A 27,260-nucleotide genomic window follows, 5' to 3' on the forward strand; every position below is an offset into this window, starting at 1 on the left:
GATCACTATCTAGTATTTCTTACACTTGCATATGAATCTACAATTATCTATAAGTAAAAAGATTAATTAAAATACTTGACACTGACTACAGCATTTTATTTAAAAATGCATATGGGTAAGAATACAAGAAGAATCTAGCAGCAAAGAAAATTATTGACATAATTGGTCACATTGGCAAAGTCATGAAACAAAATCACAGGATCAACTAGTCAATGCAGGAAAAATATATTTAATAAAATTCCACAAACTCTGAGTATAAAATGCCAGAACATTAGGAATGAAAGGGAGATTTCTAAATCTGATAGTGGTTATTTACTAACAAGCAACAACACACATCATTTTTAAAGAACACATTATAAACATTTTCTTTAAAAATCCATAGCAAGAGAAGGAAGATGCAATGACAGCATCTATTCAATGTTGTGCTGAGGGGCTCCACCATAACAGCGTGATGAGGGAAAAAGAAAAGAAAAAAACAAATGAAGTTATGATTGTCTATTCAGTCCTTGCCAGCATTTTTCATCTCAGGAGATACACAGAAATTGCTCAAAGATTCAGATCAATATCTTGCCACAATTGTAACCTATTTGTGACACAGCAGGGTTCCACTGCAAATAGTGGGGAGCCCTGTAACATACAGTAAATCCACATAGAAAAGGACAGTCTTTTGGAAGAAAGCCTTCATCAAGTTTGCTGAATAAAATGTCAACATAAAAACAGATACATTTCAATGCATTTTTAACAATATGTAAAGAAATTTGCAGAACATCTGTAGTGATAATTATAAAATCATCTTCAACAGCAAACCCAGGATTTACATAAATGTAGAAGTAGAGATGGATATAATAGTATCTTATAAAAATCATTTTTCCCCACAATCTGCAAATGTAATCAATTTCTACTAAAAACTGATAAATTTGGTACTCAAGGGCAGAGACAAGAATAGCCAAGACAATGTTATATCAAATAAGAAGGGAGATAGAGTTTATCAGATATTGAGAGTTATATACATTATAAATCTATAGTAATTAAGAGAGTAAGGTATTTTGTGGTTAGATGGTTAAAGACATATGGACCAATGGAACAGAAAGAGAGCCCAGAAATAAACCCACAGACTTACAGTCAATTAATTTTTGACAAAGGAGGTAAGAATATACAATGGAGTAAAGACAGTCTCTTCAGCTAGTGGTGTTGGGAAAACAGGACAGCAGCGTGTATATCAATGACGTTAGAACACTCCCTCACACCATACACAAAAATAAACTTAAAATGGCTTAAAGACTTAAACATAAGGAAAGACACTATACACCTCCTAGAAGAAAACATAGGTAAACCATTCTCTGACATAAATCTTAGCAATGTTCTTCTAGGGCATTCTACCCAGGCAATAGAAATAAAAGCCAAGATAAACAAATGAGACCTAACTAAACTTATAAGCTTTTGCACAGCAAAGGAAACCATAAGCAAAACAAAAAGACAACCTATGGAATGGGAGAAAATATTTGCAAACGATGCAACTGACAAAGGCTTAATTTCCAGAATATATATACAGTGTATATGACTCAATAACAAAACATCAAGATACAGAAACAACTTAAATGTCCATTAACAGATGATTGGATAAAGAAGATGCATTGTATATATACATGGAGTACTACCCTGCCAGAAAAAATAATAAAATAATGCCATTTCCAGCAACATGAATGGACCCAGAGATTATTATATTAAATGAAGTAAGTCAGACAGACAAAGGCAACTATCATGATATTGCTTATATGTGAAATCTAAGAAAATAATACAAGTGAATTTATTTACAAACCAGAAATAGTGTCACAGACATAGAAAATAAACTTATGGTTACCAAAGGGGAAAGGCATGGGGAGGATAAATTTGGAGTTTGGGATTAAAATATACACACTACCATATATAAAATAGATAAACAGCAAGGTCATACTGTATAGCAGAGGAAACTATATTCAGTATCGATAATGGAAAGTAATCTAAAAAATAATATATGTATGTGTAACTGAATCGCTTTGCTGTACACCTGAAACTAACACAACATTGTAAATCAACTATATTTTAATAACAAAAGAAAGAAAGAGGTACAAACTATTCTGTATAAAATGAGCTATAAGTTAAAATTCTCTTGTTTGTCAAGAGATGTGCTCTGAGACCCAATGAAATGAACTTTGAACTTTGCAAAGACATCCAGGAATATAAGTTCCTGACTCCTGCTCAGTTACAGCCAGGAACAGCCTGGCAAGACCAACACAGACATCATAGAGGAAGCTGTTAAATTTTCTTTCTTGGAGAACTCACCATAATTTCCTCAGAAATGTCTCACTGAGATTTTTTTCTGTTATGTGACACAAGTCACCCTCAAATACTTCTCTTTTGTAATTGAAAACCTACCTTCTTTTCATTAGAAACCCAATAAGAATTGTTAATTATTTTATTTTATTTTTGCTTGCTTTTTGGCAATCAGATGGCAATCTTTCTCATAGGACTGACAGCTCTGCTGACACAGGGACCCTAAATCTCTTGTTCCCCATGTATCCCTGTTACCAGAGCCTGGGACACACATGGCAGGAACTGAACTTAGTGAATATTAATTGAATGAATGGCTGGATGACCGGGAGTGTCTATATACATAGTGATACTTTGATTTTTCTTAATGATTATAATTAAAGTATAATTGAAGCAGGTATTCATCTTTTTATTTTCTTAAAATGAAAACATTGTGTTGTCTTCTTAAATGTATAATTTGCCCACTTTTTAGAATTCCCTGTTCATGGTGAAATAGGGGAGAACAAAGCTGAATCCATATTAAACCTGTGCCTTTAGCTCTAGCACTGTGCTCTGTGTCCAGAGCTGACTCATCCTGGTTCTGCCCCTTTTGTAAAAGAATGTTGCCCAGAGCCTGAAATAGACAGGGCAGCCCATTGCCAAGGCTGCGCTATTTAAGAGTATAACATTTTCCTGTTCATATAAAGATTAAAAAGTTGCAGAATAGAAAATAACATGTTGTTGGAAGTTTACAGGGACAGCATGACCTGACCCACATGGAAGGCTGCAGAACAAAGGATTCTGACACCAAGAAGTTTGCAACAACCAACCACACCCCCTCCCCTTTTTAGTAAAAAAGGAGCCTGAATTCTGCCTTGGGGAAGATGGTTCTCCAGGACATTTTTAGTCTGCATCTTCTCGGTCTGCCCACTTTCCAAATAGTTATTATTCCTTGCCCCAACACCTAGTCTCCCAACTTACTGGCCTGTTGTGTGGTGAGCAGAACAATTTTGGACTTTGTAACAATTGGACCTGCTATCTCAGTTGTTCCTCAGAGTGTGTTATGAAACACCGGGGTCCTACTCTGTATCTAAGTATGCATACCTTACTAATGACGGTCAGGTTCCTCAGTCCCAACTCAGGCCTGTTTATTTAGATTACCAGGTTTGAATTCTGTGGGCTTTCAGAATTCTCAATTCTGAAAAAATTCTAGAGTTTAAGAAATTCACTTTTTTTTTTCAATTTGCCTATAATAAAGTTATTTATGACTTCATGATGATATGAATTACTGTTTGGAATTATTTCTAAAAATTCCTACAAGAATACTTATGTTCCTCTCTATTAAGAATATTACATATAAGTCTAAGTTTAATGATGAAATCTGAAGTTAATCCTCAAATCAGTTCCTAAAACTTTTTCCTCTTATTCATAGGATCAGAAGATATTTTTAGTAATTAATCTAAGGTACAGGGAATAAGTAACAATACCAATAGTAATCATAGACTTTAAAAATACTCAGCAAAGGATGGTTCTATGGTTAAAGTTCCTGTGTCTGGATCTGAGATTTAATGAATGTAACTTTATTTGACAGCCAGTAATTGTATACATATCACTGAAAATTGCTATGCGAGCCCGTTTCTTTAGACGCACATTCCCATTGTACAGCAGAGGCACTGTTCTTCAATACATTCTTCATATAGTCTTTGTATTAATTTCAGATCCTACTTTTGAAGTTTATCCTGAATAACTCTTTCTACAGCAAATGTTGGCTTTATGCATTTGAAATGCAGTATCTACTTTTGATTTTATTCTATCCTTTTAATGGAGGTACTGGAGATTGAACCCAGGACCTCACACATCCCAGACACGTGCTCTGTACTGAGTCATACCTCCACCACTCCTTTTGATTTTGATGGGTCTCAGAAGCAAGTTATTTAGTTTAAAGATGATTTAATTGATATATTTTATTCTTCCTCCTCCACAAGAAGAGAGATTATATAAGAAGAACATACACAGCTGGGATTTATTTGCCACAACCACTCTCAAGAAGAGAACAGGACGCTGTTGGCTTGGTGGAATGGGCAGTTTGGGGAGGGGCTGGAGTTTAACCCCTGTCAGATGCAAAAATCTACCTGACTTTGAGCAACTTACTAAGTATTTCTTTTTTTTTTTTTTCTTTTGGTCTATAAAAAGGAAAATACTCTCACTTAGTAGCATCATAGTAAGATTTGAAGGAGATAATTTAAGAAACATATAATATCTGACTGCTTCCAGTATTAACACTTTACATGCAATAAAGAAAATCCTTCCATGCTATAAGGAACATACCCTCTACACTTCTCTGCCTACTGGGGAAAATATTCAGGTAGGCAGTCGATCTTAGGTCTCTTATGTTAGGAGTTTCTTCTTTAGCCAAGATCAATATTGTAGCATAATTATTATTATTTGCAATTCTAAAATGTTCAGCTGTAGAGCCTATTTAATCGTGTTTCCCAATCTCCTTACTTCATAGCAAAGTAACAAAGTATAAGATATTAAAATGTATAAACTATTTGATTACATGTATGCTGAGATGCCAGAAGCAGGCCCAATATATGTATCCTGTGTGATATATATATATATCTCCTCCTTTTTCTTAATAATGTATTCCACTATCTCTCCCTTCCCTGTTTTCCCTGGCTTGTGGCCTGTCTACTCCTGAAGTTTTATCTTGCTCTTACTATTAACATACAAATAGGTTGTGCATGTCACTTACCTCTCTATTAAGCTGGCCAAGGACCTCAAGCATAGATTCTGCTTTAGCAATTGAAAGTGAATCTAGTACCTGCCAGCTGAGTAATTTAAAAGTGGGGTAGATTTTTATTGTCACTGTTTTGATAATTATTTGTATTCAAGCTTATTTGGCTTCTCCTAATCTAAGAACCCAAGGGTCTGTTTCCCCCTGTCCACGGTGTTGAATGTTCCTCATAACCCTTTGGACTAGATGAAAATAATCACTTTTACTAATCCTATATATTAACCACATGAAAAATATCTAAGGCTTCTTTCCACTAGCCCATAGTTTAAGTAAATGTATTATGGATGCACAATAATAGTCATCTATCAAAACTGAAGTTCCTCATAAGTGCATAAAGAGGAGAGAGAAAATATCATAAATGTAATTGAATCATTCATTTTTATCATACTATAAAATTCAACTTGTCTGTTAATTTTATTTTTTAACTTGCTAAGATTTTAATCCTTTTTATATTTAATGGTTTCCTTCTGGTTAGGGGTTCAAGATTCACTTAAAGTTAGTTTTAATAAAAAAAAAGTTTATCTGACAGCAAAATCTTGCTTTCAACAGATTAAAATTACAAAATTATGAGTTGATAATATGAGTGGTATGTTAAGATACAATTTTAAGAAAAGCAATAAACTGAAGAACTATCATTTTCAAATCTTTGCCTTCAGATAGAAATATCATGTCACTCTTTCATATTTGTCCATCTCTGGAATCTTTCAATTCATCTCCGTATTCTACCCATATTCTGTGAAATGTATTTTTAAAAGATAATTTTTAACAAGTTAACCTATCTTTTGATTGTTTAAAGGCCCAAACTATTTGTTAGTATAATTTTATGATATAATTAGACAAAAATTTTCACATTAAAATCTCCCAATTAACTTCCAATATCAATAAGATTTATGATTCCTATACTCATAATTTTGTGGAAATAAAAGTTTGATTTCAAAGCTATAGAATTTAAACATTCTCACATAGTGTCTACAACATAGTTTTAACCCCCAAAGGTTTTGAGTCAGTCATTAAGCTATTTTTCTTGTAGAGCCAAGAAGTTAACTGATCCAGGTAATCACCTGATTTATCACTCAAATATCAAATTTATAGTTCCCCTTTTATTAAAAATGTGTTAATACAAGACACAGTGTATCGATACTGAGAGATAAACACATAGCAGCATTTTAGAAAAACAATAAAAATTGAATAAACTTTTAGTCAAGATAGGAATTTTTCTTTAGCAAAATAACCTTAAAGAGTCATGTCTAATTAATACTTTTCATCAAGTAACATTTCACCAGATAGCATGTTTAAAGGACATTAATTTCAAAGAGAAAATTGTCAGAATCAAAAGAATTTCCAAAGTCTGAAAGTTTTGAACAATATATATATTTTTAAATGCTTTGATTTAAAGAGGTACTATCCCCTGTTTTCGTGACTTTGATTCATTGCTGTGTAGACAGAGTTAAACCCAAGATAATACTGAGAGGTGTGTTAGCTGTTAACTTTGAGGTGATTAATGGCAACACAAGATATCAAGTATCTAAGAGTTGAAGAACTATTAACTTGGGAGAAAGCCAAAAAAGCCAGAGGAAACTATAAGTCACACCAACAAAAGGCAATGAAAAAGCAAGGCGCTGCTTTTGATTGAATTTTGATTTATACCTTGAATCCATGCTAAATTGTCAAAAGACATTTGAACATAGTGTTCACGTGGTCTAAATCAAAACTTGCTCATGAAATAGAATAAAAAACTGATCTATCATTATGGCAAAAATCAAAACATAACATATGAAACATAGTAAACAAGTTGTATATATATTTGAATACAGCAAAATTTAAGAACTTTTAGTTCTTGCAAGATTTAAAGGTTTGAGAAATTTAAACTTTAGGAGAAAAGGCCAGACAGAATAAAGACATGCTGAGAGTGATGGATGCAGCTCTCATATGATCTAGTCATTGAGACCCCCCCAATGATCCTGAAATTGTCTAAGGCATTATGTAACCCCTCTTGATCCTCACAGAACACTCGCTAGATATGTGTTTGCTTCATTCTTGAAATACGTTATAAATTGTATAGATTTTGTAAACTGAAATTCAGAAATATTAAATTTTTTGTGGTTACTCAAAAGTAAGTATTTCATCACAATTCAAATCAGTAATAGGGTTATTAATCAGTCTAATTTCAATATCATTGTGTCTCAGGGAATAGGGAGACCTGAAGAGAGGGACAGAGGTGGGGGGACAGCAGGAGGGGCAGCACTCAGAGCACACACGGCATTTATTGATTAAGCTCATCATCTTACATGGATGCGGTTTATGGTGGCCCCAAACAAGCATAGTAGTAATATCAAAGATCACTGATCACAAATCACCATAAAAATATAATAATGATGGAAAAGTTTTAAATATGGTGAAAGTTACCAAAATGGAACACAGAGACACAAAGTGAGAAAATGCTTTTGGAAAAATGGTACCTATGGACTTGCTCAATGCAGGGATGCCACAAAAATTCAATTTGTAAAAAGAAAGACAGAAAAGAATGTCTGTGCATTGCAATAAACAAAGCACAATAAAACAAGATATGACTTCATGAAACATGAGAAAGTTATAGAACATTTTACTAAGGAAACAGCAGGTGAGTTGAATTTGGAAAACTGAGTCAGTAGTCCAGCTTCCTGATGACAGGGAAGGGAAGAAGAGAAGGGCCCTTCGGGAAGGGGAGACAGCACACCAAGGCCCATATTAAAGCAAACAGCACATCCAGTGTGCCCGGGGTTTGGAGCCTGTGAGCGGGCAAGGCAGATCGAAGCTCACAGAGACACAGCGAGTCAGACTGTGATGACGGGCTCCTCAGCAGAGGCGCTACCAGCATACTGGGCAGTTCTCTGCTGTTCATGACAGTTTTGGAGGAGGATGCTTGGCATCACTGGTCCTCATCGATTAAATCCCAGTAGCAAGTCCTAGTCCTTGCAACAGGTCAAACCCACCTCCTCTCCAGTACTGCACATACTTTTCCAGAAGCATCTGATGAGAGTTGTAGTCTCACACACACACACACACACACACCCTGTGACACTGAGGGCCATTATAGGCTGCTAAGGAACTTGGACAACATTCAATGGAAAATGAGGATCGATGACTAACATGACCACATAAGACATCATACGCTGACATCATACTACATGATTGTACCGTGCTTTATAATAATTGAAAGCAGAATTCACTTATGTGATAAGTCGTTTACATTGTAAGGGAAAAACTGAAATCATCCTTAATGTGAGAAAAGTTGTATTAAGTTTCATTGAGAATCTAGTTACGGAATGTGCTGGTTTCAGGCTATGACAGCCAATGTGCTGTGAAACTGCATCAGGGCACATCTTTGTTTTATTAACTCAAAGCAAATGTGACAGGCTATTTTATCCACCTACACACGTATCTACATACATGCACACATACTCACACAGACACACACACTGCTTTATAAAGCCCCCTCCCAGATACAGTTTTGAAAAGTAGAATTTTAATTCTTGAACTAATTGTAAATGTTCTTAACAATGTGGTAATTCCAGATGCAATGTTTTTAGTCACTGCATTATGAAAATGGGTAACAACTTAAGCCCTGATGAAAATGATGGTGAAAGCCAACTCAGCCTATGTTTCACAGCCAAATTATTTCCTGCAGTAAAGCTGAGTCCACAGCATATGATTCCCTTCAGTGTTAGTATGGAACCCACCTCAATGTCCATCACATTTTGTGAAGCTGTGTACAATTTTTAAGCTGTGTTATCAGTGATGGAACTATGATTACATCATGTAAGCAGGGTGGAAGTCTGCACTTCTCTTCTTTTCTTAAATATCCTAGGGGTGAGGATTCCCCCCCCCCCCAGGATATCTGGAGAAAAGCAGGTTTGTCTCAGTGCTGTTCCTGCCACTCTATCATTTCTATTCCTCATTAGCATTTGATTGGAAATCATACAATGTATTACCTGGAAGCAATAGAGCTTGACTTGCAAGTTAGAAACAATAGTTCTGATTAAATGTTAGGTTTGCGAATTTGATTCTCACCTTAGGAAACTAACACCCACATCCGTCTGCACCAGGTAGTTTGTTCCTAGTGCATTTGCTTCCCATCATAAGCTATGCCTAATAAAAATAACCTCGTCCAAGAGATTCTCAGGACCAACTGCCTGCCTTTGCCCTTTGAGACTTCCATTGCTTCCTTTCACTAAAGGTGATGCTCCAGCGATGTTCTCAATGACGTATTGTCTTCCTGCTGTCTGTTCTGGCTCCCTTCCTGTAAGGAATTGGAAAACCGTCTCCAGCTGCCTACAGCTTAGGTAGCCAATTATATGACTTTAGCCTTATTGGGTGCATATGGGATCTGTGAAGGATTTTTTAATTAAAGTCTTTGAGTTATTCACTCATAAAGGATAATAATTTCTTAGGGGATCTTTCTGAAGTTTTTATCATCATAAAAATGCATTGAGTTGTAAACAACTTTCTCAAACTCTAAACTTTTGTGTTGTGATATGTACAATTTAATGCAAGACAGGAAGGAAACTGAGAATAAAGTCAGTGTACGTTGTTGTCCAGAATTATTAACAATTGAAAACAGAAAGCTACTTGTAGCTTATTTGAATTTCACTCTTCAGATTTGATTGTAAGGTGAAAATAAAACTTAATTAAATCATTTAAGCAGGAAGCATTTTCAGAATCTTGTTTGAAAGCAAGGGCAAGAAAAACAAGCCCTCTGAAAAAGCAGTTTTGCACATCGCTCTGCTTCCTCTGCTGAGAAGACATCATTTCCTCCTCTGGCCCACTGCTCTCCCACCTCCTGCTCCTCCACTCTCCTCTTCTCTGCTTTAAAGTCACTCTCTTTCTATCTCAGGCCCCTCAACTTTGTACCTTCCTTGCTTTTCCTACAACCTCTCTGGGACCTTTCCCTCATTTTAGATGCTAATTAGCACTTGCTAATTGAAATCTTAAAAGCTGAGTATCATAAGCACTTTAGCACATCACAAAATTCTGTGATCATAGGCAGATTTCAAAATAGTTTATTGAGGAAATTAGAAGATGCTAAGGACTCTGCCATCTTTTGAGAAAAGTGCAAAAAACAGAATATGTGTCTACATTTTACATTTATTTTATTTTCACAGTTCATGTCTAATTCTGCCATTCTTACACTGTCTGAAAACAAACCCGGCTTTTGTTCTTTCTGGCTGGTGTGATTCCTGCCATCAGAATCCTGGCTTAGCTTCTTCAAAGGCAGCCCAGATACCACAGATTTTACAGTTTTCATTCCAATTCCTCTATGTCTGTGTTCCATAGGTTTTTTTGTTTTGTTTTGTTTTAACAGAAAATCATATATGAATATGTATAACAATCTTAGGTCTAGTGGAAAAAGAAAAGATCATTCTTAAGAAGTCAGATTTCATATGCCATGATTTCTTTTCAGTTAAATTGCATTTATAAAATGTGATACATCAGCTGCTCTGAGAGTGAGATGTTGAAACAGAGCTGAGTGTGTGGGAGAGAGGAGGGGAGGAAGTACACTGTCTCTCTGGAGAGAGTTAGAACTGGAGCATCACCCAGTGAGCAGAGCCTCCACTGACCCAGGGATGTCTGGAGCTAAAAGCACCCTATCGGAGTGGTCCAGCTTTGAGGGGAAATGGCTGCACCTTGGTGATCCTTCATCAGACAGTGATGGATGTGCAGCGCCCCTGGAAGGGTGTGGCCTTGGGCAGCAACCCCTTCAGCTGGGGTAGTCCCTGCGGTCTCTGCCCCTGCCCGGGGCAGTGGGGGCGCCTGCTGCAGTCAGTCCCTAGGACCGCGGACGCTGCATCTCCACACCCGACTCCCAAGAAATGTCTCACGTCTGGACTTCTGCTGATGATTTTTGCTGTAAAACATGACATTCTCTCAGCTCATCGTTGTTATGGAAATTGTTGATACATTTGAAAGTCACACTCTTTGGCATTTTTTGTTTTATTCAAAATATACTTTAACTTCTTTTAAAATTTTATCCATAGGTCAGATTCTATTGTCTAAAGCTGATTTTTGTTGACACATTTCTTTGAAATTTTTGCTTTTTTTCCCCTTTGGAAGAACTTGTTTAATAACTACTAGTAAAATTGCTGCTATTATTTATTCTTTACTTTTCTTGGGTGTTTTCTACATTAATTTGAAAAAAAAAAAAGAACCATTGAGTTAAGTGGTAGAGTCAACTCTAAGCATGAGGAATAAGAGGGCCTTTAATTCTGGTGTGAAGTAGAGAAAGATAATAAAAGCTCTTGTTTACGGTGTTTACCAGCAGCACGACTTAAATGTTTGCAGATAAATAGGGAATACCTCTATTTTTTTTTATATACACACCACACGCAAATTTGGACTACGTTTTCATAGCACTTTAACTTTAAAAATTTATGTACTTATTACCTCAACTAAGATGCATTAATTGGCACCCCAGTAATAACTCAGATGCCCCCTCTGCAGGACCCAATCACTCCTCTTCCACTGTAAATGCTCAATAAACAAATATTTGAATGATAATATATCACAGTCTTTAGAGTTATAGGGATATAGAGGGGGTTTTCCTCCACATTTTTAACTTCAGAAATTCTACTTTTATTATTAACTTTAAGAGTTTGTTCATGTACAATAAATAGAAGTTAGCATATAACATCATTTGGGTGTCAAAGCTGCTGTGAGTTTCTCAGTTGCTGCCTCCACAGTGAGAATGTTTTCCTGACTAGCACAGACTGCTGCTTAAATTTAGGTACTGATCTCTATCTTTTCTTTTTTTTTAATTTAAATGCATATTTTAACATTTGTACCTTCACAAAGATGAATATCCCAAATTAATTTTATGTTAGTTAAAAATTCACTCAAAGGTATATTTTCAATGAACAATTAATTTATAATAATACATTTAAAATTTAAATTAATTTTACATCTTTTGAAATAAGAACATAAAAGATGATTTTTTACTAAATTTAATTATTCTAAATGAAATCAGATGTCCTAATATCGAGTCAGATTTAGCTGCTTGAAGTAATTAAGCTTGTTGGTGTATATCAGGCATGCTTATAGAAGCCACTAAGGTAAGATTAATTACATTACAGCTTGTAATGCATTACCTCACTCAAGGTAATAATATGTAATTACTTGAATTCACTGAGCATTTCCAATCTGTATCTTAGTTTAAAAAACATTGCATAATTGAAATTGGCATGTCTACAGTCAAAATGACATTTGGAAGCCTGGCAGAATGCTAGTGACATTGGAGGACAAAGGCCCTGAGGAAGCTCTGAGATGAAGTGTTGTGGGGAGGAGCCTTGTGGACATTACCCAGCCTAAGGGAATTATGGGTTAATAGCATTCAGGTTTAAGATATGCAGATGTGGCCATGCAATAAATCATTAAACTTGCATGTATCATATATTTAGATCCAGATCAGTAATCAGAAGATCAAAATCTGTTGGATCCAAAAATAAGCAACCACCCATTGAAACACCAACAAACTCTAACAAACAATCAAAAAGGAGAACTTCTTTTAAAGAAGAATTTGAAGGACATCAAATTACAAGCAAGATTCACAAGGTCTTCAAAAACAAAATAAGCTGTGATGCCCAGGGAAACCTTTATAGATACACAAAGTGGAATTGATCATATGTTCATTTATATTTATTTCCAATCACATTTTGCAATAATATAAACTAAAAATGGAAAGAACAAATTTTCAAAGACTTGTGTTTGGTGTGTGGGGACAAGTTCCACACTCAAAGTTCATTTTAACAGATAGCATGCATTTAAATATTCAAGCAAGTTATGCCTACCAACTGTACCATTGATAGAGCAACTGACCAGGAGTTTTATACAGACTTTGGCATCATATCCTCAAATCTCAGAAGATCAATCTTCTCGCTTTGTGACTATAGAAGCTTAGGCAGAGCTGGCCTTGAAACTTAAGTGTCTCTGACTACAAAACTGTGGAAGATAATAGTGTGATTTATCAATAGTTCTGGTTCTCCTGAGCACATGAGGCTAGTCAGAGAACCTGTTTACCTCCTTGAAGTTAGATGTGGCTTGTGATTGGTTTTAGCCAAGAAATGTGTGCAGATGGGACATATGTTACTTAAGGGTGAAAGCAATTAATTGATGGTAGAAAGCTCCAGGGCTCTGTTTCAAAGTGACAACAGTCTTGGGTTGAACTCTCCTTGGCTTGATGGTTGCCATGGACTGTCAGCTAAGCTTACCATTGTGCCTGTCTGATGAGAAGGAAGTTCTCCTTGTTCTAAGTCATTGCTGCTGTTTGTTTGGTTACTCTGGCATAACATAGTCTGATGAATAAAAACAAGTTCAAGCTTGTTCCAATATGTTCCAATGTCAGTGAATCAAGCTGAAATTATTCCAGAAAATCCGCATTTCCACCTACAAACCCAACTTAAACATATTTGCATATTTCTTACTCAAACAAGGCTTGTACCAATTTAGGAAAAATCTTCAAGTATCAGTCAAAACTCTTGCATGAATAGTCATGCTATCTCAAGCTCAAGCAAGTCCAAAGTTGGCTCATCACTTCACTCTACCCTCAAACTTGTTGTCCACCTAATCATCTCAGTGGGGAACCAGGGAGCAATCCTGCTTCTTAAGGCTCCTGCATCCATCTCCCCATGTAACTACCTACATGGTGATATCATGCTGATTCTTTATTATTATTATTATTATTATTATTATTATTATTATTATTATTATTATTATTATTATTATTATTATATGTTTTGTTTTATTTTGCTGGGGTTTTTTTGGGGGGTAACTAGGTTTATTTGTTTATTTACTGGAGATCCTGGGGACTGGATCCTGGACCTCACGCACTCTAAGCCGGGCTCCACGGCTGAGCTGCACCCCCGCCCACCATGCTGACTGTTAACACTTGCCTGCAGTGCTGTTTCCTTCCCATTGGCAGTGCTAGTTTAGCGCTGTATCTTCAAATTGTAATAACCAGATTTATTGCAGCCTTTCAAACTTTAAATTATCCTCTACCTTTGTTAATTAAGATATCATTCTGAAATCCAAATCTGATCATGCAGAAAGTACATAATCAATACTTGTTAGAGCACCCATGGACTTCCCTACTATGGCGTCTCACGTCTTCTACTGTAATTTCTCCATGTGGTTGGCCTTCTTTATCCACCAACCTGTGACTTGCTCTAGGGCAGAGACTTCAGATTCATCTTTTCAGTTTCAGTTCTCTTTTCTCCCACCCTCACCCACACCACACCCTCCTATGTCAACCCTCACCTCCCCCAACCTCTCCACTCCTGTCTGCTGCTTAACCTCAAGGAACATATAAGAGAATCCTGAATCCTGGCTGGCAAATGAAGGCAACAGGGTAAAAATCCATACAAATGGCATAATGGATGCTGATCTGAATGAGGCACCCTCGAAGACGGCTCCAGATCTCTTTGACTCATCTTCCAATTCCCATTTATCACTTCAAAGTGGAAGAGCAGTCATGTATTTTTGTTAATAGAACTACTCAGAAATGAGGTTTCTGTTAAGTGCAGAATTTGCATAGACTTATCAAGGATGTATGTGTACTACATTAAATATTTGGAATTTAGTGAATATCCAGCAAAAAACATTTTTATATTTGTCCACAAAGCACATATGCATTTTATCTTATAATTCTTGAAAATGGTTTGGGTTGATAAAGAATATTATTTTTATTATTCATTAGAAATATTGTAGTTTGCCAGGCACTGAGGAGGAAATGCAACATTTCAAGTTAAAAACCATTGCCAGAGCTATTTTAAATCTAAATAGCATCAAAAAATATGCACTTACTCCTCTTCTTTAAATAGGTAAATTCAAACTACAGTAATAGAGAGATTTGCCAAGTCATATCTCTGTAATGAGAAAAATGTACTTGCAAAATAATTTAACCAAGAAGATTTAGAAATAAACATATAATTTTAATAGGGTTGATATTTGAGAAGATTTGTTCCTAAAAAATGCTTTCATATTTTTTTCGTTTAAAAAAATCAGAGGGGAAAAAAAAACCCTTCTGCTATAATAGAATTATATACACAGTTGCCAAGAGTTGAGAAGATGATGCCAGCTAAGTGAACTTTCCCAAAATTAATTGATCAAGACACACCTATTGGTTTGAAAAACCATCTGTAAACATATATGAAAGAGTGACAGGGAGATGCTCAGTGCAGAGGTCACAAAAACTGGGGGAGGGGGGTGCTCAATTAATACTTTCACTTTCCAGGAAAGATGAAGCAGTTGATAGTCTTAGTGATGTTTTAAATGCCTGTGATATTAATGCAAACTAATTGCTCTCACTACCTTTACAGTATTTGCAGAGGCTAGCAGGTTGAATTTAGAGACCTCAATAATTTAAATGTCAAACAAAATGACTAAAGATCCAATTACAGAAGTTTTCAGCATCACTATTAGGAAAAGTGCAAATTATTAAGATAAACATGTACATAAAATTGGAGATAATCAAATCTATTAACTCTTCAAATTTAATGAAAAAGAAGAAAATGAAATATTCTTGTACAGTCTTTTCAAAGCTGATAAGTCAACAAGTGCCTGAAATGTGGTAGCTGCTTAATAACTGTTTGTTAAGTGAGTAAGTGACGTAAAGCCCTCATCACATCTTACTCTTCAAAAGATCTTGAAATTCTGGACACATGGAGCTTGATTTTAAAATAAAGAAAACTACCAGATATTCAAAGAAACTCAAATAGTGGGAAATATTCTTATAGTTATGAGATTTCAATAGTATAATCTAGTTCTCCTTCCTGGGGAGTGGTCACTGTATTATAGTTAATTCTCCCTTAAATTCTTCCTCAGTGATGGTCCAAGAAGAAGAAAAAAAGAATGGAGGAAGGAAGGAAGGAAGGAAGGAAGGAAGGAAGGAAGGAAGGAAGAAAGAAAGAAAGAAAGAAAGAAAGAAAGAAAGAAAGAAAGAGAGAAAGAGACAGAGAAGGAAGGCAGGGAAGAAGGAAGGAAAGGAGGAAGGAAGGAGGGAAGGGGAGGGGAGGAAAGAGAAGGAAGGAGTGGGGAGGAAAGAAGAAGGAAGATTCAGACAGTGAGTGGCCAATAGGGAAGAAAGTATACAGGGATTATTTTGTCTTCTAAACTTTATTCTCATCAAATGTTACCTCCCTAGAAGATAATCACATTTTCCAAAATTTACATCTAACTTAACAAATCCACAAAGTAAAGAAATAGACAAAGTCTTCTATGTACAAAATATTCATGTATACTTGTCATAATACAAATATTCACATTTTTTTTAAGATGCAGAATGTAAATGTGACTTATGTCATCATACTTACAAAGACAATAATGCCTCCAAGTCTTCCTGCCTGATGACTTGTCTCTCTGTTTGATGAGGTCTAGCTGGTACAGAAAGCAAGCAAAACTCTCCACGATTGTGACCCTGGTGTCTCATCTCCCCAGACCTGGAAATGTGTGCACTGTCACTGGGCCATTTGGAAATACTTAACAGTGTTAACCAACAGAGGAAGGAGATTCAATAACTATTAGTGGGATTTACTCAGACTGATGCTGACCCTGAACAAAAAGCTGGTTTCTGCATACCCAGCTCTTCCCTGGGCTGCTTCCCTGATCAAGTACACAAACATTTGTTTTGATGATACTTAGTGATATTTTTGCCTGCGTAGATCAACAGGTTACTACCAGCAACACAAGAGTTGTCAAATTAACTTGTGATTGGTGTGCACACACACAGACTTCCACAGCCTTAAACTATATCATTAAATCAAAAAGCTATTGCGTTAACACAGGACATTCCTTCTTAAGACTTGGATTTATGTGGATTTCTGAGCAAATGTTTATCTCCACTTCTAGGTAAGAAAGTTTACCAGAAGGTCTATAATACTACCTTCAAATATGAAGATCAAATTTTGTTTCTCTTTCAAGCATTAAGAAAGGAGTTCTCAAAAATGCGTATTTTCATTTTCTCATCTTCCAATTTTAGTTTCTCAAATAGTAGTAAAGTGTTATGATTTTCTACAGAAAGTGTATTAACATGATTCACACAATTGATTAAATCTTATAGGTCTCTATAGTCCTACTTCCTTCCCCATTGGCCAAAGATGGTTCCTGCATTGACCCCTATTTTATTTACTTCTTCACAGCAAGCTGGGACCATTCACTCAAAAACCTGCAAGTGCCAAACTTAAATTTTTACACATCCATTTGCTTTGCATAATGCCCTGATCAGCATTGTTTTTAGCAAACTAGAACCTCCCTGCATTCCATACACAGCAAAACATTTGCAAGCCATAGATAAGAACTACCTTAGGACTACTAAAGACCCCCAGTGGCTGCCCTTCAGAGTTCTCTGCCCTGGAGAACCCCCAGCTGTGCAGCTGAAGGATGCCACCTAGGCCTGAGAGGCCCCTCCTCATGGTCCCTCTTCTCCAGGGGTTTCTTTACCCTCATTGCCCTCTGGGGTGACTCTGATCCCCTGCTCCTGAAGTCTCCTGATGGGAGGTAAAGGGCTTCCTGCTTATAATACTAACCTAACCCAAAGAAAGCTCCCCATGCACCCCTGCTCCCTAATGATCCTGGCATTTTTCTTGATCACCCCTGAAATCCTCGAACTCATTACCCCTTCTCAAGTTTCAAGGGTTTTGAAAAAACTGAATGTGATTTTTACAATATCTTGCACTACAATAAGCTACTGCTGCACCCTTATTAGAATGGCAGAAAGAAAAAAAAAAAAGTAAAATGACAGCACTAGTGTTCCTGGAAATGCCATGTAACAAGGACTCATACATCACTGGTGGGAAGTAGGAATACTGTACAGCTGCTGAGGTGAACAGTTTGGCACTTTCTTATAAGGTTAAACACTCACTACCATATGACCTAATGATGCTATTCTTGAGAATTTACCACAGGGAATGAAATCTTATTACCTCATAGAATGAAACATAAATCTTATATATGAATGCTCATAGCAACTTTATCTATAGTCATAAAAAAGTGGGAATAACTCAAATGTTTTTAAGTAAGTGGGTACATAAACAGACTTTGGTACGTCTGCGTATTTGGATACCACTCAGCAATAAGAAGAATGGACTATGACTCCATGCAGTCGTTGGCTAGATCACAAAGATATACTGGGTGAAAGGACCCAGTCTCTAAAGCTCATGTAATGCACGATTCCTTTATATGATGCTCTTGGAAAGAAAAACCATAATGATAAAGAATTGATCAGTGGTTGTCAGAGTTTGGGATGGGGGAAGTCTGATTAAAAAGGAATAGCATGGTGGGGGAGGGTATAGCTCAAAGTGGTAGGGCACGTGCTTAGCATGCACGGGGTCCTGGGTTCAGTTCCCAGTACCTCCTCTAAAAAGTAAATAAATAAATAAACCTAAGTACCCCCCCCCCAAAAAAAACCCTAACTTAAAAAAAAAGGAATAGCATGAAGGAGGTTTTGGGGGTCATGGAACCCTTTAGTATCTTAATTGTAAGGGTGATTATACAAATCTACCCCTTTGTTAAAATTCTTAAAAATGCAAACACACAACAAATTTTACTGTATACTACCTTGAAAATAAAAATTAAAATTATTTGAATGAGAGTAGAAAGCAGTATTATTAAAATTATATTTATAATATTTTTCTCCTTGAGTTGTGTATTTGCCTATTACCTTTGAGAAACACCGTCTGCATAAGTCAGCGTTGAAACAGCCCGATAGTATCGTCCCTGTACATCGATTTCACACCATGATTCTCAAGTTTTGCAATGGCTTTTATGTTTCTATTTTAATGGAATCTCTCACTGAATCTAAAACTCTTAATTATCTCACAAGAGGTATTTTAAATTGTGAGTTATATGGTTTGCACGTGTAACTTCGTATATTTTTAAATTATCATTATTATGTGTTGTCAGTAGGTCAGATTTTTAACATACGCACACCCTCCAATGTCATAGTTACAGTTAATTTTGCTGCCAGTTTCTATTTTATGATTCAATAGTTAAGCTTTTTTCTTGATTTGCAAATATGCAAAATGATATTTTTTTCATAATGGAGTTAATTTCTTTCATCTGGGTGACTGCAGGAGAATTTTAACCAAACTATCTCCTTCTCCCTCAGCCCTGCTGCCTTCCACTCACACCACATCAGCCAGAATGATCCTTCCAAGCTTGTCAGACCACATTACTCCTCTGCTCAAAAGGCTTTGGGGGCTCCCTATTTCACAGTCAAAATTAAAGTCCTTCAGCTGCATGCTGAGGACCTGACTCCTGTATTTTTATGACGTCATCCCATAGGACTCCCACCCCAGACACACCCCGATGTTAGGGATGTTGCACTAGCTCTTTCTTTTGTCTGGAACCTTCTTCCCCAACATCTGCCATCACTAAATGCCTTACACCTTCAAAGTTTTGCTCAAATATCACTTTCTCCATATCTCTCTTGACCACCTTGTATAAAATTGGTACATCCAGTCACTCAGCATTTGCTCATCTTCTCCTGCTGCTTTGCTGTTTTCTGTTTTTATTCACTTATCATTTATTAACACAAAATAATGTATTTTATTTATGTTTAGTTATTATTTCTCTACATATCCACTAGAATGTAACCCCTATGAGAGCAGAAATATGGATCTGTTTCATTCACTTATGTTTCCAAGTGCCTGGTATAATGCCCAACCCACAGGTGCCCAACACATATTTGCTCAGTGAAGGAGGACAATGGATGCATTCATTTGTGCATAAAATATTTTCTATTGCACATAAAATATAATAGGTTATGATTAAATATTGGGTAAAATGCTTATAAAAAGAGTTTACTTTCTTGAAACGTGTCAAAATATTATAACAATTTTGTGATTAAACATACAAAATACAAAGAATAATGTAAGTTAAAAATGCAAAAAATAATATAAAGAACCACTGAATCTGAAACATTTGGGGTATACGTCAAATTACCTCATAAGTGTATAATGTATGCTTTTAAAAGTTTTGATTCCTAGTAACCATGTGATTTGTTTTCTTCATCTTTATCCTAAAGTCCATTTTTTTTCAGATTTCAATTAAGTTTTCAATTTTTTCTAGCCTATTGGATTCCCATAAATGGATGTAAATTGTTATGTAGCATAACTCTACACAATAATACAGATTTCCTTCAGTGCATAAATCATTCAAAAGTGCACATGTGCATGCATTTTAACTGAAAGTTTAGACTTACAGCCAAGAGCCTGGAGGCATGGGAGATATGCAGCCAAGAAGAGTTTTTGAGACAGTTTGTTGGGTCTAAATGAAAAGGTAAAAAGGGTGGATTTTAAAAATATTTCTCCTTGACTTTCACTTTCTTTTTACTGGTGTTGACTTTTTTTCCTTGACATTTATTTAATGTTAAGTTTATGGCCCAAAACATAGCAAATTATTTTGTCTGTCTTAAAGGATGTCTGAGTTGTAATCAATGGTCAAAAATTTCCCAAACCCTGTCAAGTATGTCTGTAAAAATTGAAAATAAGACTAGAATTTAGAGTACCACTAAATCCCAAATTTGAATTTCTACCAACAGCAAAGCTAATGGAACCAGGATAAAAACACTTTATCTTTATATCATCTAAAAAATGATGGGGGGGGGGTCACATCATGCATTTTCTAACTTTAGACACCTAAATTGGCAGCCCAAAGTCTATATTTACATGTTGCCTCTAAATAGATCAGAGCCCTATCTCTGCTCAACACCTTCCTCGCCCCAGTCTTGTTCCAGGTATTGGGAAACGGCCAGCTCCCTAAAAGGCTTTTTGTGAGGATACAGGAGCACAGTCTCCAAACTTCGTCTTCCACACCCTCTGTAGGTTCACAGTGTGAAAGTAAGATCATTTGGTGAAAGGATCAAAACTGACCACAGCAGTGCAGAGTCTCCACGGAAGTCTAACAAGAACCATTGGCGATTCTGGGGACTTAGCTTTTGGTCCAGGTGAGGGACTGAGCACTGCATCCAGCCACCACCCACATGGGGAGAGAGAGCGCAGCAGGAGCAGTCACAGAGCTGATAATTACAAAGTTCTGAACTGGAGTAGCTTTCACTTCTTTAAGTGATGTTGAAAAAAACAAAAACAACAACAATAATTTGTGACTAAGTGATGCAAAAACAGAGAAAATAACTATTGTCTTGAATGCTGAGACATATAACTGAGAAAATAATATTTCTGTATGAATAAGTAAAATTCCTTACCATCCAAGAACATCTGCCATCTATAAAATGGAAAGAAAAACACCAATAGGAAAAAACAAGATATAAAGCAGAATGAAATGGAAAAGGAGAAGAATGACATAAGCTAGAATTCATGGACAAATAAAAACAATGAAATTTGTAACACAGTTAGAAAGAACATAATTAATACGGCAAAAAAAATCAAATTAAAAAAAAGATGAACCAGAGAAATTGTTTCTAATATCAAAAGAAAAGCATACAATTTGAGAAAGAAAAAATGTAATAGGACAGAAAATTAGCAAAAAAAAAAAAATTCAAAAATGACTTTTACTGTCCTAGACAAAGTGGAAAATATGATAGACAAAACAAATCAAAATAATTGTTCCAGTTCATTATTATCTTGTCATGTAAAATTATTTATTTATCATATGTTTCCAAATAACATTAATAAGAGTAAGAATTGGGAATAAGAATGGGAATTGAAGTAATAGAGACAATAAATATGAGTTAAATATTTTATGGAATAATTTTATATGTATTGTTTTTATAGCAGATTCGGTAAAAATGATGTCTCATTACCAACAATTAGAAATACACATACTTGTGGTTGCCGGGGGGAGGGAGGTGGGAAGGGATAAACTGGGAGTTTGAGATCTGCAGACACTGACTGGTATATACAAAACAGATGAACACGCTTACACTGTATAGCACAGGGAGATATATTCAATATCTTGTAGTAGCTCAAGGTGAAAAGGAATACGAAAATGAATATATGTGTGTTCATGTGTGACATTGTGCTGTATGTCAGAAATTGACACAACATTGTAAACTCACTGTACCTCAATAAAAAAAATGATATGGTAGATATGAAAAAAAGAAATACATATACTTTAAAGAATGTATTCAAAAAAAATTAGTGGTAGGATTAAGTATGGGATGAATTATTTTCCAAAATGTGACATGAAGTACAGGTAACAAAAAGCAAAGAATGCAAACTGAACTTAAATAGGAGAAAAGGAACTTGGCCCTGTGATCCTTCACCATCATGAGTGTATCTGATGCCTCAAGCATCAGATTATATCAGTTTATACCTACAGTATGTGTACATCAAATATACACATTTATTTAGCTTTTCTACTCATCTTCAACAGGAGATGGTCCAATGGTCCAGACCAGGGTCAGCAAACTTTCCTGTGAAGGGCCAGGTGGTGGACATTCGAGGCTGTGGGACAGTCTCGGTCACACACCCGGCTGTGTGCTGTAACACTGCCGCACGTCAGCGAGGGGCTGGGACTGGGTCCCAGGTTTATTGAAATTGCGATAAAGCAGTGCAGGAGCTCAGGAATTGATTGTAAAATCCATGGCCTCACCCTGCTGGGACGGATCCGTGCAGAGGAGGAGGGTCTGGCTGCCATTCCTTTCTTAGCTTCAGATAATGAAGAGGAAGAAGATGAAAAAGGCAGCAGTGGGAGGTGAGAGCTGTTGCTGTTGGTGGTGCTCATGCCAGAGCTCTTCCTTTCAAAAGCCAGTGTCTAATTAGTGTGCATCTCATAATGATAACAGATTTGTGCCCACAGGACTATTCAGTAAATATTAGTTGAGTGTTCAAAAATTATAATTTAATTTAATTTAATTTAGGAAAATAGTTAATGTAGGAACATACGGTATTTAGAGAAATACCATTTAAAAGGGAAAATAATTTTCTATCTGAAATGTCACATTAATATTTTGATACACATCCTTGTACTTTCCTTTTTTATTTGTCCCTGATTGTGTTTTCCTATGGAGGTGATATGGTATGTATTTTACAGCCTTTTGTGCTAAGTGTTTTATTATTAGTTTTTAAATAAAAAGTTATTTATTGTAATAAAGTACACATAAAATTTACCATATAACCATTTTTACAAGTGTAGTTCAGTGGCATTAAGTATGTTTGCATCACTGTGCAATTTTGGGCAACATCCATCTTCAGAATGTCCGTATCATCCGTCTTCTGTTGTATAAATTTATTGAGTGCCAGATTTCATCTTACGATTATGTTCTCATCTGCTTATTCAGGTCCTCAGTTTGTATGAGGCCTGTGGTGACAGCTGTTCCTGTATTTAATCGCACACCATGTGTCTAGTGAATGCTGACTGTAGGCTGAACTCTGTTCTCTGTCCTGCAGTTGCCGTCATGACCATGCAGGATAAAACTAGACAACCACACACACATCAGATTGGCCTCTTGGCTGTGGGAAGTGCACGGGGGAGACACGCCTGGTGCTCTGAGAGGCTGCAGAAGTGTGCTGAGCTGTCAGGAGAAGGAAGGCTCTCCTCCTCAGGGCAGAGTGGGCAGGAGAGGGTGTTGACAGGGGAGTGGCCCATACCACGGGTGAAGACAGGGGTCTGCCAGGTCTGTACACATTTGCTTCTTATTCCCAGACCCTGTGGTTGGGCCCTTGCAGATGTGCACCAGAGGCAGGTCCCAGTGCCAGAGGAGCTCTGCTGGTCTCTGCCCTGAGCACTGAATGCTTTCTAGGGTGTGATGTCAGAAACCTGTCTCTTTGACACAAAGGAACCTAACCCTGCACTGCTATGAAGCACATACTCTTAGTTGTGAATGGGTGGCCACTGCGGTCATTCCAGCTCATTCCAGGGATCTTGGGTTTGGATCCTGTCTTGTTTTATTCTGGAAGCTTTGCAAAGAAGTTGAAAGGAAAATAATATTTATAACACTGCCTTATCTAGAATATACGTTATATCACATGTTATCATTCAAACCGATAGTGTCTACATGCATTAATTTAATTAATGAGACCTCCAGTTCACTTCAATAAATCATAGAGATTTTTAAGAGAAAGGATTACAGATTCAGATTTTCTTATTCAGTAGCAACTAAGATCAACTGGGCAAATAAAATTAATACATATGTGTATGGAAAATAACCAGAAAAGTTTGGGTTTACTCATAGATGGAATTTTTATGCAGTTGAGTAGATTCACAGAAGAAATTCTGGATATTTGAGTGTAATTTTCCTTTCCTTGTCAGGTATCAGTAATCAGCTAATAACCACTGAGTGGCCCAGGCAGCCTCCCACAGGGCAGGCCCCCAGCCAGGGGGGGACCCACACAGACCCCTGCAGGCCCACCTTCCCATGGCTCATCCTTACATGGTACCAGTCATTGCACTTCTCGACACTGGTGGTGTCCCCTGCACAGTTTTGAGCAACACTATTAAAAAATATTTCAAGTCGTTACAAAGTATTTCAAGTTGGTCTCCTGTACCTGATACCAATGAGAGGGTTTTCCTATATTTTTATTCCCTAGCCGTGAGATTTTGATCCCTTAAATATTCATTAGGATACAACACGTCAAAGAAAAAAATCTTACCTCATCTCTGGAGTCTTCAGTTGTCTGTCCTAGCTGTACAAAAACAGAACAAAAGCAGACAAAAAGCCAAAACCTCAAACACACAGCATGCAGCAGTTCTTACCACCTCAGCCAAGAACACCTAACACTGTGCCAGGTAAGAGATGGTCTCATCCGGTTCAAGAACTGGAGCGTTTTGTTGACCAGATGTACAGCCCATCGAGGGCAGGTCAGGAGATAGGACGACTGGGGTGGTAGGAACCTCGGGGTGCGGGCAGGTCTCCCAGGTGGGGTGGAGGTGGGGACTCCCGCCCAGCTGGCCGGCAGAGTGGGCGGGAGGTGTAGAAGAAGGAAATTACATTAGGTCTTGGAGCCTGTGTCTGTCAGAGCACTGCAGAGGTCATTAGGGTTATTTTATTTCTTTTCAAATTAAAAAAAAAATTGTTGGTTACTTTTTCATATTCTTTGATTTTTTTGAAATCTTTAAAATTTATTTATTTTTGTTTTTTGTGGGGGAGGTAATTAGGTTTGTGTATTTTTAATGGAGGTACTGGGGCTTGAACCCAGGACCTCTGCATGCTAGGCACGCGTGCTACCTCTGAGTAATACCCTTCCCCCAATTTTATTATTTCTTTTGAGGAAAAGTATGACCAAACAGACGACTGGGTTTAGGGACATGGCCACAAAGCCAGCTCCAGTGGTGACTCTTGGGGCCACTTAGCCAGTGTTGTCTCCGGCTACATCTGTAGTAGCTGTATGTTGAGGTGATGGGCGGGAATTGCTCTGACTCAGTAAAAGCTGTCATGTTCAACTTGGTGTACAGGAGGAAAGAACTGTGGTCTTACAAGAAGAGCACCACCGAATGAAAAAGCTAAAATTAAGTTGTAGTTTTGAAAGGTTGCAAGCTGGTATCTAGAAATTTTGACCCTCTGGAACACTAACTCCTGTGTATATCTCAGGATATTAAATTTTGATTTTTTTTCTTGGATTAAAACAAAACTTTAAGAGTTTCTGATAGTAACCAGCAAACTGTGTGTTCTTGAGGTTGCTTTACTTTTTATTAAAAAAAATATTTTTTTCATTCTAAATGACCTCTATCTCCAAGGTCCCCACCCAGTGCCCCCGCCCTTGCCTCACCCCGCTGCTCCGGCCCACACGGGCCCAGCCACTGCCAGGCCTCCTGAGGTTTCTGTGATGCTTTTGCTTTCTACATGTGGTTCTCTAAAATTGACTTTCCTAAAGTACTTCTTGGCATGAACCACAGACATTCTCAATTTTAGTTTCTGAGAAGCCTCTGTTCTTGGAAAATAGGGCACTTCAGATACGGTTGCATTATTGCTGTTTTGTAAACTAAAGCGTATACTTTTGAAAAGATTTGACAAGCACAGGGGTGAAAATTGTAGAGGATAATTGTATCTATCTTGCCTTCAATACAGTAAACATTTTTGCTTCCCGTGAATAAAATAATGTAGTCATAGTACAGGATGAGCGAGATGTGATTTGAAGAACAGATAAAACAAATGATGCATCGGAACTGAGTTGAATTCAGTGTGGCTCCTAACTGAGGAGCCAGAGAACAGATTCCTCCCAGGGTTCGTGCCTGGAAACAGTTTCTTCTCAGATGAGCGTCTCTGCTGCTTCGTGTTCTGGGCGGCTTGGCCCGTTGTCAGATCCCTTAGTTACCTGCGTCGTTGAGAAGCTGAAAAGGAAAGTTAGAGCTCATTTTAAGTCTCACTGTTCTAGTGCAACAAAAATTACCTTATGCAATTCAGCAGCCATGAATTACATTTGATTCTGAGGCCCCTGTGCTGCATTTGGAGGGGCGTGGGGGCCAGAAGCTCTGGGAGCCTCTGTCAGGATGGTGTGGGCTGTCGAGGGGGTCCTGAGGGCACGTGGCCTTTGTGGGGGTTTGCGTGTGAAGGTGGGTTGGCGCTTCGGGGCTGCGATGAACATCCTTTCTCCCATGGTGGTGGTGACTGATAGTTTCTGACGCATGGGAATCATAAGGTTTTCTTAGATGGGGGCTTTAATAATTTTACACTAAATCACACCCATCTCCAATGGGAAATTTAAGCATATAATTTCTTAGAAAAGACAGAATCAACAGGAGTGAGCAGGGCATGACCTGAAATAAAATGTAGTTCACCAAATGTTTGTTCATATCCTTACATGATGTGTATTTTATTTTTTGCCTTTTATTATGAGATGTTCAGGTGTACCCAGGTAGGAAGAATAGGGACCCGAGTCCTCTGGTTCCTCTACCAGCTTCAAAAGTTCCCGGTAGATGGTGTCACTTCTGTCTTTATTTTCTACACCCCCGACCCCTATTTATTTTAAAATAAATCTTATTGGATCCTTTCATGCTTAAAATACTTTACTTTGTATCTCTAAGAGAAAAGAACTTTTTTGGTTAATATAACCATGTAAATTAGCAGTAATTCTTTGTAACATTTAATAAGATTACTTATAATTTTCAAATGTATAAAATTATCTTTTTTTCTCTTTTGCTTTTTAAAAAATCCCATTTTAGATAAAAGTTCCTTCATTCTCTGAGAAATTATCTGCTTTGAAAGTAGTACAGGTGGCTGGTGGTTCGAAAAGTTTATTTGCAGATATGA

At 37.0% G+C, this 27,260-nt stretch overlaps 1 protein-coding gene across 1 annotated transcript in view; it reads right to left on the bottom strand.

The window, feature by feature from the left end:
• Positions 1 to 26,637, bottom strand: part of LOC141573293 (uncharacterized) — a 60,875-nt gene extending 34,238 nt beyond the window's left edge. The window contains exon 1 of the mRNA XM_074373102.1: positions 26,429 to 26,637. Coding sequence (XP_074229203.1) covers positions 26,429 to 26,637 — 209 coding nt within the window. The remainder of the gene's footprint in view (positions 1 to 26,428) is intronic.
• Between the last annotated feature and the right edge of the window lie 623 nt (positions 26,638 to 27,260).

The sequence above is a fragment of the Camelus bactrianus genome, chromosome 1 (genome assembly GCF_048773025.1).
Source record: "Camelus bactrianus isolate YW-2024 breed Bactrian camel chromosome 1, ASM4877302v1, whole genome shotgun sequence".
NCBI classification, from domain to species: domain Eukaryota; kingdom Metazoa; phylum Chordata; class Mammalia; order Artiodactyla; family Camelidae; genus Camelus; species Camelus bactrianus.